This window comes from Equus caballus, chromosome 26 (genome assembly GCF_041296265.1).
Source record: "Equus caballus isolate H_3958 breed thoroughbred chromosome 26, TB-T2T, whole genome shotgun sequence".
Taxonomy (NCBI): Eukaryota; Metazoa; Chordata; class Mammalia; order Perissodactyla; family Equidae; genus Equus; species Equus caballus.
The window spans coordinates 35,784,414-35,799,025 of record NC_091709.1 but is presented as its reverse complement, the minus strand read 5'-3'; the positions used below and the strand labels follow the sequence as shown (position 1 = coordinate 35,799,025).

General features: G+C 45.9%; 1 protein-coding gene across 2 annotated transcripts in view; it reads right to left on the bottom strand.

The window, feature by feature from the left end:
• The window catches only part of HUNK (hormonally up-regulated Neu-associated kinase), a 102,036-nt gene that overhangs the window by 54,593 nt on the left and 32,831 nt on the right, over nucleotides 1-14,612 (bottom strand). For both annotated transcript variants that reach the window (XM_023630009.2, XM_023630010.2), the window contains exon 2: nucleotides 8,102-8,394. In XM_023630009.2, coding sequence (XP_023485777.2) covers nucleotides 8,102-8,394 — 293 coding nt within the window. The remainder of the gene's footprint in view (nucleotides 1-8,101; nucleotides 8,395-14,612) is intronic.

Here is a 14,612-nt window from a genome sequence, read left to right as displayed (position 1 = left end):
GTTTGAACAGGCAACATACTGCATGATTCCAATTATATGACGTTCTGGAAAAGGCAGAACTATAGAGACAGTGGTTGCCAGAGGTTTGGGGAGGATAAATAGGTGGGGCACACTTTTTCAGGGTGGTGAAACTATTCTTTATGATATGTAATGGTGGCTACATGACCTCAAGCATTTGTAAGCATTTGTCAAAATCCACAAAACTCCAGAACACAAAAGAATGAGCCCTAATGTAGACTATAGACCTTAGTTAACAACAGTGTATCAATATTGGTTCATCAATTGCAACAAATGTGCTACACTATGGCAAGGTATTAATAATAGGGAAAACAATGTGCAAGGGGGGTGGGGAAGTATGTGGAAATTCTGTAGTTTCTGCACAATTTGTCCGTAAACCTAAAACTGCTTTAAAAAATAAAGTCTATTAAATTTTTTAAAGTAGCTTTTGGATATTTTCCCCTTTCCTAACAGATGAGTACTAGTTACAGCTACAACCAAGTACCTCACTCAGAATGTTCACTGTGGAGCATCCTTACCACCTAAAGTTAATTATGAGTCCATCAGCACAGTGGGCCACTCAGACCCTCTGCCCAGCTACTCAACAATTACCAAAGAGGTCACAAATGATTCAGAGACCACAAAATTGAGAGACACCTTCTTGAATAATAAAAGGATGAATTTATTCATAAGGTTTTACTGTTGGTGTATTACAATGTATCTTTTAAAAAACTATGAGCAGGTCTCTATTATCCAGAAAACCTCCCCATGGTCCTTGTGAAAAGCATGGTGTTTATTCCACTTCCATCCCCAAGAGGAAAATACTTGGCTCTCAGTGTCAGGTCTGTGGTCTGGGAGGGAAGGTTCTGAGAGCTGACTGGTCTGTGCTTGATGATGGAGGGGATGGTCAATTTCACGTCAATGCTCCTGGATGGGATTAATCACTTTATGGAAGGGAGAGAAATGGGAGGTTCTTCTGTGGCCTCGGGGCGGGTGTGAGGAGTCCGCTCTGTAGCAGGGAAATTGGAAGTTCAGTGTGAACTTGTAACTGAGAACAAAAGCGAAGAAGAAAACGGCCCCTGGAGGGACGGGAAATCGGTTTTCCTTGGCCAAAGGGGCTTCAAAGAGGAGTTAGGACAAGCAAGGAGGGATGGGGCGCGCCCCAATTTAAGGGAGAGCGGAGGACCAGGTTACTAGGACAGTGCTCAGGGGGAAACAGTGTCCTGGAAACAAAGGAAAGTACCGGAAGAGGAGAAGCCAGTGGAGGGCCCTCCGGCAAAGCCAGAGTTAGGAGCCCAGGCCAGGAGAGGCCACCCAGGGCGCAGGCACAGAGGCTTCTGGACCCTTCTCTGGTGACTGGGCAGTTCCGGGGAGAAATGCCCAATGGGGCTCGTCATCACAGCCCTCAGCAGACCTGACAGTGGGTCTGGGTCTCTACTGTCCTTTGTGGGGGATGGGGGCCTGGTGTGGTGGGTGTTTTTCTGCAGATTGAGAGAGGGCCCAAATGAAGAGCCCTTTGTTCTAGGTTATTTCAAACGAACAAGCTCAAACAGGCTACTACTAGCATTAAAGGCTCACCCACAGCCCCCGAGCACACCCCTCCCCCTGCCCACCCAAACTCTCCTTGCGTTTCTTTAAAGATGGTAATCTCGAAGGTTTGGAGACTGGCCACATGGACTCCAGCCACTGCCCTCAAGACAGAGGGGTGGAGGGGTCAAGTGAGGGAAGGCTCTGTTGCCATAACAAACACTCCCGGGGGAGGGAGGAGAAGCAGGTGAGCAGAAGCAGACCCAGGCAGTACTGGGGAGGTGGGGAGTGTGCATGTGTGTGTGTGTGTGCGCACACTTGAATGTGCATGTGTGTGTATGCGTGCATAGGGGGAGAGCATGGATGTGCATGCGTGTGTGTGCACACGAGTGTGAACACATCCATGTATGGGTGTGAGAGCATATACATGTGTAAATGTGTGTTGTGTGCATGCTCACTTGTATGTGTGAGCACAAGTGTTGCTGTGTATACGTACATATGTATGAATGTGTGTGTACACTTAAGTGTGAGTGCACATTGCGAGTGTATACACACATTCATGAGAGTGTGTACATGTATGTGTGCATGCACGCATATGGGGAGAGCATGGGTGTGCAGGTGTGTGAGCACACGTGTCAGTGTGTGCATGTGCACACACACTCATCCAGAATATTGGGATGGATCAGGCTCCTGTGGGCCTTGCCAGGCATGACAAACCCAGCATAAAGGTCAAAGGTCGGGCCTCTAACAAATGTTAGGCCTAGACTGAGGGGCAGGAACTCAAAAGACAGCTTGGGGGAGCCACTCAGGGTTGAGACGAAGATGAAAGGGAAGAACTGAACATCACAGAGCAGGGACCACCAGGATTCAGGGGAGGGGAGAGTGGGACAGAGTAGGACGGAGGGGCCGGGGAGGGCGTCGGTGGAGGAGCTGAGCAAAGACTCTGAGCCCAACATGGTGGTGTGGGGAAGCAAGACAGGCTGACCTGCCCTGGACCGAGTCATTTAAATGCTCTGAGCTTCTGATTCTTCTTTGAAAAATAGTGTCACTTGAGGGGCTACCTAGTGGGGCCATCGGCAGGAGGAAATGAGAAAACGCACCTGTGTGTCTTGGGGGCCCCTCCAGGCCAAGCAACAACCAATAGGTAAGAGGGGGAAGGCTGGAGGCAAGGATCATAAAGTTACAGACACAAAGACAAGCGAAGGGGGGACTCCAGACTTAAAAGGGGGGGGTGGGGGTTCATTTGGTGATAAGCAAACAGCATCGGGGGGCCTTTGCTCTCATGCGAAGGGTCAGGGGGAAGGCGCCCCGGGGGGCAGGGGCTCGAGACCAGACTCATCCAGGATTAGGTCTGGGGAGAAAGCTGTGCCTGTGGAGGTGGCCGCAAGATGGATTTTAGTAATAAGCTTAGAATAAAGCAGGCAAGAAAAGCCCATAACTCCCCAGGGCGGTCGGCACTTTGCAGTGACCGAGAGGGGTTTGGGGTTAGGTTTTATCTTCAAAAGCACTGTATTAAAACCAAATGATTTTTAAATCTTTGATTTATCCCAGAAAGAACATAAAACTGTCTACCAGCAAGCTTCCATCCCAGTGCTAACTCTGACACTCCTGTATTCATTCAAATCTCCCTTCATTTATTCAGCAGTCGTCCTGTGTGTCCATGGGGCTGACCGCTGGGCTAGGTTGCGACATGTGCAGAAGACAGAGAGCAAACAAGTAAGTTATCAGATGAAGAGTGTCTGGAAGGCAAAGCAGAGGGTGCTGTGGGAGTCTATGACCAGAGGGGCTAGCCTGGAGGGCCTCCTGGAGGAGGTGAGTTTGGAGCTGGGACCTGAAGGATGAGCAGGATTTAGTCAGACAAAGAAGGCACCGGCAGTGCCAGCGGAGAACAGCAGTGGGGCCCCAAGCACACAGAATTCAGCCTCGCAGGTAGAAAACAAATGAGGTGGACTCAGTAATAACTACAGCAAACATGGACCCAGCACTGACAAAGTGTCTCAGGGTTAAGCACTTTACGTGAATGGGCTAGTCTAATCCTCACAACAATCCTGTGAAGTGGCTAATCCCTTATCCCTATTGTGTGGATGTGGCAAGAGAAGCAGAAAATCCTCAGGGACCCACCCGATGCGGCTCTTACGTGGCAGAGCTGGCACGTGGATGTGGGCAGTCCAGCTTTAGAATCAACCTCACTGACCACAGCGCATCCCGATCCACATGGTTATTGGGCTAGAGCGTTGTAAAATCTCACATTTCCACTCATATTTTTTTAAACCCAACTGAACAGAAAACCTTGATATACATGAAAACACCCCCGGATATGTGCCCGCTCTCAGAAGAAGCCCCTGGGAGCTCCAACAGCCTCTGGCTGTGAGCGGTTTCTCCCTCTCATCGGCCATTCCCTCCCTCCCCTCTCCAAGAGATGCTACAAGTGCAAAGAACTGCTTAATACGCAACCTCCCCCCCCCCCAACCCTAGGACAGGGTGTGCCTGCTTCTTGTCGGCCCACGAGAACAAAGGAGGGTCACTTCTCTCCCCCTCATTCCTCCTAAGCGCCGAGGGCCCTTCCCCAATACTGATGAATGAACAAGGCCGTGGCCCTGGGAGAGTGATGTGGACACAGGCCCAGGCACAGACTCGTGCAAACTTTGATCATGGGTCTCTCTCCCTGAGTCCTGCAGGCCCCCCTGGCTTGCCTCTTCCTGCGCAGCAAGGGCGGTATTGTGTTATGGGGCTGCGTTTTGTCTGGATAGTTTGATTGGACATTGTTATTTTGAACGAACAGCTGAATCTCCAACGAGCCTCTCAGCAGAATCAGCATTCTTGATGGTTGACGTTAGGAGTCAATGCTCTATCGACAATAGGCAAATCATCAGATGTGGGCGTGCTGCTGGGTGAGCACGTTTGAGAAAAAGAAAAACCTGTTAGCCTTTAAACGCGGAGGATCGCAGGCAAATCTACCACGGAGTGATGAAGTGAGGCCACAGTCCACCTTTGCAAAACTTCACAATGGCCTGTTGGAGCAAAAGACGCAAAGGCTGTGGCAGGTCCATTTTTAAATGAAGTTCTCTGCCAGCTAAGAGCATCTTTTCTAGAGGTTTAGTTTCCTTTTTTTCTTTCCACTTGTAATATTTACATGATTTTTAAAGATTTGCTTCCTTTAAATGATATTTAAATAGTTCTGAGTAGATAATTAAATATTTAGATTTAATATCACAGGAAATGAGAGCTCTGCCAAGCATTAAGTCGACAACAACACAACATTATAGTTTCTGCCTAATCAGGAATTGCGCGTTTACAGCATCCTCTAACACGGAACCAAAAGTCCTCTAAATCTCTAGCTGTAGCCACCAAAATTCATCCTAAATCCTTTTGGATGATCTAATCTGTTTGCTCAAAAATCTTCCCACGAGGGACTCCAGGGCACCTCTGAAATGCTATACTCTCCCATTCATTTGAAAAACCTAACCCCAGAATAATTTAAGAAATTTATTCCACTTTGGAACCTAATTCTCCACTGTGGAAAAGGGCTACAGTAAATAGTACACCGGCAGTGAACCAGATCACAGATGCTAAAAATGAGTGGTCTAGAATCCTCGAAAGTCAAGACACGAGGTAAAGCCCCATATTCTTACAAACATTCTCAGTGATGTCTTAATCCCCTGTCTGCATGCACTGACACTCATTCACACGATTTCTAGACAGAAAAACGAAGACCCACCCCCCCCACCCCATACCGAGCTTTCCAATCTTCCCTAACTTTAAAAGAGCTGAGCCTTTGCCATTCTTGGCTTATGAATATATTTCCAAGAAGCGATGAAAAAGGAGAACGCTGGAGATCAGAGAAAGAAAAAGCACACCGTCTTAGCTATCAAAACATCATTAAATGCATTCCTTTGACATTCTGACAGTAATTGCTTTGAGAAGGATTGGATTTTGTTAAAATTGCTTTAAAAGGGTTGTTGAGAATTTCCAGCGGGAGAGACCAGTGAACGAGACCCAGCCTTCACTCCTACTTCCTTTGTTGTCCTCGAAATCCTGCGAAGCTGGGTGTGCATCTGATTTTTGACACCACGAAGCCCTCGTCATAACACCTCAAGCCCCTCAGAAGGCTCTGCCCCCGGCTCTATTTTCTGCCGTGACCACTGGACCCGGTAACCCAAGCTGATTCATTCATGAGGTCCCTGCCTCTGTCATCTTAACAAACAAAGACAGGACCAGGCACACTTACGGCCATCATTCTCCTAATAATGGCAGAGCTGTGACACAGCAGACTACACAAGGGTATTGTTGGAAAGAGCCAAAAATAGTGTTATTAACTTAAAATTTCTGAATGTTCTCTTCCTCACTGATGGAAACCCAAAGAGTTCTAATGAAGCGTGAGTTCACGACAACGTGTGTGACTAAAAATATGTCCATGAAGAGGTTCTCTCCCTCAGCCAGTAAATGATCCGCCTGGATGGTGCCTGGCTGCGGCTGGCTCTGAGGAAGCCTGAATGAGGGGACCTGCCCTGGAGAATCTGGGGAGGCTTGGGCGTGACAGGGGGGAGCATTCCAATGCCAATGCCACTAAAGAAACAGCCTCTCCACCTTGAAAATCCACAAGTTCTATTAACTAAGGGCTGAGCCACTTTCTTCACTGATCAGAACATGAGTGGTTTGCTTTTTCTTTCTTTCTTTTTTTTTTTTTTGAGGAAGATTAACCCTGAGCTAACTTTTGCCAATCCTCCTCTTTTTGCTGAGGAAGACTGGCCCTGAGCTAACATCCATGCCCATCTTCCTCTACATTATGTGTGGGATGCCTACCACAGCATGGCTTGCCAAGTGGTGCCACGTCCGTACCCGGGATCCAAACCAGTGAACCCTGGACCGCCAAAGCAGAATGTGTGCAGAATGTGTGCACTTAACCACTGTGCCACCAGGCGGGCCCATGGATGGTTTTCAAACAGATAAAAGTACCATTAGAAGTTGAATTTTTAAAACTATATGTTTCCTCTGAAAGTTAAACATAGAGTTGCCATGTGACTCAGCACTTCCACTTCTAAGAGCAGAATTCTCCAAGAGAAGTAAAAACATATATTCACAGGATAACCCGTATATGGATGTTCACAGCAGCATTATTCACAATGGTCAAAAGGTGGAAACAACCCACATGTCCATCAGTGGATGAATGCATAAACAAAATATGGTCTGTCCATACAATGGAATATTACTCAGTCATAAAAAGGAAAAAGGGGCTGAGAGATACTGCAAAAGGGATGAATCTGGAAAACATTACGCCAAGTAAAAGAAGCTAATCGTGAAAGGTCACACGTTGTTTGTTTCCATTTATAGGAAATGTCCAGAACAGGGAAATCCATGGAGACAGAAAGTAGATCAGTGGTTGCCAGGGGCTGGTGGAGGGGGAAATGGGGAGCAACTGCCAATGGGTACAGGGTTTCTTTTTTGGGGCGAAGAAAACCTTCTAAAATTACATAGTGTTGACAGTTGTACAACTCTGTGAATACACTAAAGCAACTGAACTGTACATTTTAAATGCGTCAATTTTATCTCAATGAAAAAAATGTTTAACATGTGTGTATATATATATCTGTATATATACACACATATATTTTGTGCTTTGATCTTGCTTTTTGAAACGAGAATCAATTAAACACGAGCCCTAAATTTTCTCAACAACCCAGAATAATTATGGATTGTAATTCCATGAAAGAAGAAGGATGCATTTATTGGTGAAGTCAACAATTTCTTGGGAGGAAAAGAGGGCACTTGTATTGTATTGTATTGTATTTATTTCATTTTAGTATAGCACTAAAATTAGGCCCCGACCACCGATGGCAACCTTGCTAAGGATGCTATTTCCATCCCCCTTCCTTGTAGAGATCCTCCTCAGGAGGGAGCAGGCTGTTAGGAAGAAAAAATTGATTTTCATAATTATTCGCAAGGTTGACTTGGCTTATGGGGCACACCCCTCACTTTCAAGGGTAAGTTCACAATTCGAATGCTTCTCCCATCCAGTAGACTCAACAGCTACTGAACAACCACCAAAGGTAAAGCAGATGCAATGAAAGCACCATCGCTCACACGAGCTGACAGACAATCTCAGGCCATCTTAACATTGATGCTTCTTTCAGGCACCTGAGCAACCAGTCTCATTACTCTGCAAATAATAATAATACGTGCAATCAACACTCACACGGCCCTTGCTATATACCACACACTAGTCCAAGTTCTTTCCATATACTAATTCGTTTAGCCTTCCATTAACCTCAAGGTAAGTATCATTATTATTCCCATTTTAAAGAAAAAGAGACCGAGGTTCAGAGTGGTTAAGTAATTTTCCCAGGGTCACACAACTATGAAAGGAGAGAGCCAGGATGCGAACCCAGGCCCTCTGGCTTTAGACGCCACTCTTTTAAGCCCACACTGGCATTAACCCAACTCACAAACCTTCCTACGGAACAAAAGCGTAGAATTGTAAAACACACTGCAACGCCTCAGCCTTGCCTGGAGTGCACTGAAGCACTGTGCAGTCTGTTCAGCACAGAGTCGGCGATCGTCAGCACGGCACGGCCCTTACCTGTGGACCACCCCAGCCCGGTGCAGGTGCTCCACCGCAGAGATCAGCTGTCGGATGTATCTGCGGGCTTCAGACTCCTCCAGCCGCTTCTTCTCATAGATCTTGTGCATCAGGTTGCCCCCAGGACACAGCTCCATGACCAGGTAGTAGCTGTTTTCCGTCTCTAAGATATCGAGCAGCTGGGTGATGTTGGGGTGGCGGATCATCTGCTGGATCTGGCCCTCTCGCCGAAGGTTTTTGGTGACGTATGTGTCCTTTTTGGCTCTCTTCTTGTCGATGACTTTAATGGCCACCTAAGGAGACACCAAGAACACAGCTGTCGTCAGACACTGCAGGCAAAGCTTACCCCCTGACTATTCACAAGAACCCTAGGAAAATATACAGCTCCATCTCTGCACGAGGAGAAAAAGCCTATCTAAAATAGCATCAAGGGAAAAAAAAGGAGACTGTAACATCAGGAAAGATCAACAGATTGAATTATTAAGGAAGAGAAAGAAATTTACTTAAGCAAACTTGAATGGCCGACTGGAAGGCTCAGTGAAGGGTCAATGTCAAACTTAGTTCTCCCAAGGGTGCAATGCCAAGTTCTCCTCCGGCATGTCTCCAGGTTGGGTCCCCCATGCCTCCACTTCTGAAACTGCCAGTGGTTAGGCAGCTGGGGTGGGGAGGTGACGCCCGACAATGCAGCACCCCCATCCTTCCTCTTGCCCTTTCTCTGCCCTGCCCCAGATCCTTCGGCCAGGCCGCCTCTGGCCTCCAATGTGGACCTCTTTCCCTTGGGGAATTACCATGAGGGTTAACTCTTGGCCCTACATCAGGACCCAACCTGTTGTTGCTCCAGGGTGGCATCTCAAATACCCACAGGATGCTCCTTCCGGGTCATTTTCCCCACAGTCAACGTGTCACAGGGAGGAAGGGAGGAAGGGAGAGAAAGAAGAAAAAAGGAAGGACGGAGGGGTGGAGGGGAAGGGAAGATTGTCTTTTCCACATAGATCTACACCCCTTCCCAACTCTCCCCTTTCCTTTGGTGACAGTCACCTCTCCACTCAACAGGACCTAAGACATACCACCGTTTTTGTCCTCTTCTTTTCTTACGTCTTCACTCCTCTCCCTAATGTGACCAGCCATTCACATCACGTCGACTCCTTCTACTAAGTGCCTCTCTCACCGTCCTTCCTCTCTGTTAGTGACGCCACCAGTCGGGTGCTTTTAGGACCTAGCCTCCTAGAGCCCAGACGCGCTGTCTCTAAGTGAGACTTGGCAACCCAAGGGACATTCTCATCCAAGGGTATCGAGCCACCTGGGTGCTGGAGGAAAACACTGGACCTTCCATTTCTATTTATTTCCTTCTTTTGTAACTATATTTCATAACTACTTCATAACACACTCAATATATTAATACAGAGGTGTGATAAAGATCAATCAATAAATGATAGATAGGTGATAGATGGATGGATAGATAGATAGATGTTTGCAGTGAGAGGCTCAAATGTTATTTTCTTGACAGAGGTTCACAATTAAAAAAAAAAACAGTCTAGCCACCACTAGCTTGGACTGTGACATCACTGTCCTACCTCTTTTCCCTAATGCTCATCCTGGCCCCTCAAAGTCACTCTACTGTCTGCCTCAAAATCAATGGGTCAGGAACTCTGACTTCTTGCTTAAAGCTCCGCAGAGACTCCTGCTGCCCACAGGGCAAGGTCCACACTCCTGGCCCAGCGCTCCAGCTTCAGATGATAACAAGTCCCACCTCCCTTCTAGGGAGTCCCTTTCACGCTCCTTCCTCAGGGTCCCACCACACCTATCATGTGCTACACCATTTAAAGCAGTCCTCCCTTAACGCAGGCCCAGGCCCTTCCTCACCACACACAGGATGTATAAACGACAAGTGGCTGATAGGTTACTAACTGAGCAAATCACTGAACCTTTTTTTTATTTTTACCATTGATGCAAAAATAGCTGTAAACAGCTTAATCTATTATCTTTTCTGAAGAACAGTCTCTTTGCTTAATTTTAATTTTTTCCTTAAGATATAATTGACATGTAACATTGTATTAGTTTTAGGTATGTAACAGAATGATTTGATATATGAATATATTGTGCAATGATTATCACAATAAGTTTAGCTAACATCCAACACCACACAGTTACAAATTCTTGTGTGTGTGTGATGAGAACCTTGTGTCTTAGCAACTTGCAAATATACGATACAGTAGGGTTACCTCTAGTCACCATGCTGTACGGAACATCCCCAGGACTTACTTATCTTATAGCTGGAAGTTTGTACTTTTTGACCCCCTTCACCCTTTTTAACAGGGGTTTTCAGACCCTTGATCCAAAGATATGACTAAGAGAAGACAAATAGCCAATGGGAGCAGACAAGCTGGGGGCCTGCCCTTTCCCAAGTCAGTCTGAGACCAATGCTGTCCACCCGCAGAAGTGAAAGTTACGCTCTGTGGTTTGGCCCCAACTAGTTCAGCAGTGCTACACTAAAAGCTTTAAAAACTGGACTTATTCGTGACACACAAAAAACACATATATATATAATATATAGTGTCACATATGTACGATACACATATGCATACATATATCTGTCCATCACCTTGTGGGGGATGGGAGAAAGAGGGATGCTGAAAAATACAAGAAGAGTCTGTCTTTGCTTGAGTCTGTTGCCATGTTTTAAAAATTACATCCTTTGGCAATGAAATTCTCACACGTGCCACGAATAAACAACAGCTGAAAAGCCCAGCAGTCATACGATCTGCCTTTTTTAATACACCACACGATTATTATTAGGATAATTTATTCAGTGCTTTAATCGCCTGCGGTAAGTTACATAACGGCCACCCAAAGACTTTGCGTGCTAACCCCTGGAACGTGTGAATGTGACCATATCTGGAGAGGTGAAGGATTTTGAGATGAGAGTAACCTGCATTATCTGGGTGAGCTCTAAATGTCAACACCAGGGTCCTTACAAAATAGAGGCAGTGGGAGATTTCACACAAATACACAGAGGAGAAGGCCGTGTGAAGAAAGAGGCAGAGAGGGCAGCAATGGGCCACAAACCAAGGAATGCCACAGCCAGCAGAAGCCAAAAGAGGCGAAGGATGGATCCCACCCAGAGCCATCAGAGGGAGCACGGCCCTGCCAACACCTTGGTTTTGGTCCAGTGAAATTGATTTTGGACTTCCGGCCTCCAGAACTGTGAGAGAATAAATTTCGGTCGTTTTAAGTCACCAAGTTCACAGTAATTCATTACAGCAGCCACAGGAAACTAACACACCAGGTGTGTGTCACACCTTCATTTGGCATCTTGGTTCCCACTTGCCACTGGTTCTGAAAGGGCCTCTGTGGAAACCCTGAAATCTCAAGCTACCTCATCAGGAGAAGGTCTCTATCAAGCCCCCTGTCTGTTTCCAAATGCCAGCTGGTCACCAGGCTGGTTGTTCTCACTCATCCCCTAAACTTACAGGCTCTGCACTGATAATACTGAAAAGGGAACGTCATTCTTGATTACCCAAAACCGTTTGATCAACTTCATCTGCAACAACTGAAATGGGGAAAACTGGGAAATTAAGGAAAAAGCGATCAATGATCGGCAAAGGGAGGCATCTAATTTAATACGACGGTGATCAGAGATTTGCCGGCAGAGTCGATCTAACACAGATTCCAGCAGGGCCAAGCCAGTACGATGACGGGTCTCTAGCTGCAAAGATGAACAGCTTCGGCCAGGAGAGTTTGAAAAAGTGAAATTAAAGCTGCACAGATTCACTGAGGACCAGGTCCAAGTCCTCAGGGAGTCGAACGAACTCACAATCTGGTCCTCAAGAGTGTTTCAGGGAACAGAGGGGGACAGCGGAGCGTCTAAGGCTGGACGCTACCCCGAGCACACCAAGAAAAACGATTTTCTTGAAAAAGGTCAATAAAACAAAGACTCTTGGCTCTTCAACAGTCACAAGGCCTCCCAAAATTTTACAAAGGAATCCGTTTTCAAAGACTGCCCCCATACTTCCAAGAGAAGTAGTGAAGTCTTGCGTGGTGGGAAATTAGAGAGAGAATAACACAGCGCCAGTGTACCACAGTTGAAACAGATTAGTCATCAACTTCTCTCACTAATTAAGAAATTGCAAGGAGGCCGGCCCCAAGGCCGAGTGATTAAGTTTGCATGCTCCACTTTGGCACCCCAGGGTTCACCGGTTCAGATCCTGGGAATGGACACAGGATCACACATCAAGCCACGCTCTGGCGTCATCTCACACAGAAGAACCAGAATGACTTACAACTAGGATATACGACAATGTACTGGGGCTTTGGGGAGAAGAAAAAAAAAAGAGGAAGATTGGCAAGGGATGTTAGCTCAGGGCCAATCTTCCTCACCAAAAAGCATACCCCCAAAAAAAGAAAGAAAGAAAGAAATTTAGGGCCGGCCCCATGGCTGAGTGGTTAAAGTTCCATATGCTCCACTTCTGCAGCCGGGGTTCGCAGGTTCAGATCTCAGGCACAGACCTACTCTACTCATCAGCCATGCTGTGGTGGCATCCCACATACAAAATAGAGAAGGATTGGCATGGATGTTAGCTCAGGGCTAATCTTCCTCAAGCAAAAGAAGAGGAAGGTTGGCAAAAGATGTTAGCCCAGGACAAATCTTCCTCACCAAAAAAAAAGAAAGAAAGAAAGAAATTGCATTTCTCACAATAGGGGAACTCCCACCCTCCTCCCTACCCACGCCACTCCCAAAAAAAAAAAAAAATGCCGACTCATGATGGATAAAATCAGCAAACTGATTTTTTAAATAGCTAAGCTCATAAAAAAGAAAAGAAAATTCCCCAAGACCAAAAAACAAGTAGATCTAAGATGACTAGAGGGCAGCTATGGGGTGGAAGAATGGGAAAGGAGGAGGATGGAAACACGCGAACCACAGCTCATCAGGAGGGAGGCCAGCTCAGAAAGGAATTCATGCCCAACGGGCCCTGTTACACATTAGAAGAAAAAAATGCAACGTAGAATTGTACTTAGAATAAGGGATGCACCAGAGCATATCGCCCCAGTCACGGCACCCACTTCCGTAAACAACTGGTACCTGAGAACGTACCTAAAGCCCTCAAGTCCACGTCCGGCTCACGACAAGTACTCTTTAAATTGACACTCTTATTATTGCTGTTTTACTTTCACTGAAGCAACTTGTAAAGAGGGTGACAAAGCATTCAAGCTTAGTTCAGCTAAGAAAAAAGTGTGCGTTTCCTTGACCCACAGTTTTAGCATATTAAAAAAGAAGCCTGAACCACATTTGAGTGTTTCGAACTCTCCGGAATAGAGTTGCTTTCAAATCCCAAGGCAGTGGTTTAATATCAGCCTAGTCTCTCATCTTCTTTAAATATTGACTTAGTTGAGACTGTCTACACAGGATCAGAGTTAACAGGATTTAAAATTCATCCCTTCCTCCTCCATCACCCTTCACTGCCTTTAAAATTCATTACTCCCAAACACCCCAAGAACCGTGGATGTACCCAATCTCGAAAACGAAAACGCAGCTGTAAAATGGATCTTCCGTATGACTAAGAGAAAGAAGAAAAAAAATACTGATCAAAGAGACTACTCTTTAATATCACAGAGACATACATATACGGTTTACCCACTCTACATTCTATGCTGGGTTTGCAAAAATTCAGTCTTTCTTTAATCAAGGCCCTTTCAGACCGTAATGTTTTAAAGAATCAGAATGCACAGCAAACAGGAGGCCTGGATCAACGAAATTTTCTTTCTACGTGGAAATTAGCCAAAAAAGAGCTTTCTTCCCAGAAGACTTTGGTTTCTTAATAAATACTGTGTGTTAAACTCAGATGAATCTTTTCTTCTTCTTCACTCATTGAAGCACCTGAAATATACTCAACACTGTTCTACATGCCAAGTGGAAACTATGAAAGAGACATGGATCTTCAGGCCTATTTGTGGGAATAATTCAGATTCTTTGTAGCAGTTCAATATTACTATCTGTTAGGGACTGAATTGTAAGGCCCCCCCGAAATTCATACGTTGGAGCCCTAACTCCCAATGTGCCTATATTTAGAGATGGGGCTCTTGCCGTGTCCTCACATGGCCTTTTTTCTGCACATGTACAGAGAGAGGTCTCTGGTATCTCTTCCTCTTCTTATGTGGACACCAATCCCATTGGATCAGGCCCACCCTTACACCTAAAATTACCTCCCTAAAGGCCTGAAGATCCATGTGTCTTTCACAGTGCACATTTGGCGTGCAGAACAGCGTTGAGTATATTTTAGGTGCCTGAATGCTCGAAGAAGAAAAAAAGATTCATTTGCGTGTAACACACAGTATTTATTAAGAAACCAAAGTCTTCTGGAAAGAAAGCTCTTTTTTGGCTAATTTCCATGTAAAAAGAAAATTCAGTTGATCCAGGCCTCCTATTCGCTGTGCATTCTGATTCTTTAAAAAATGAGGGTCTAAAAGCACAGTGTCAGGAACAGAGAAGCAGCTCAATGAACATGGACTGGAC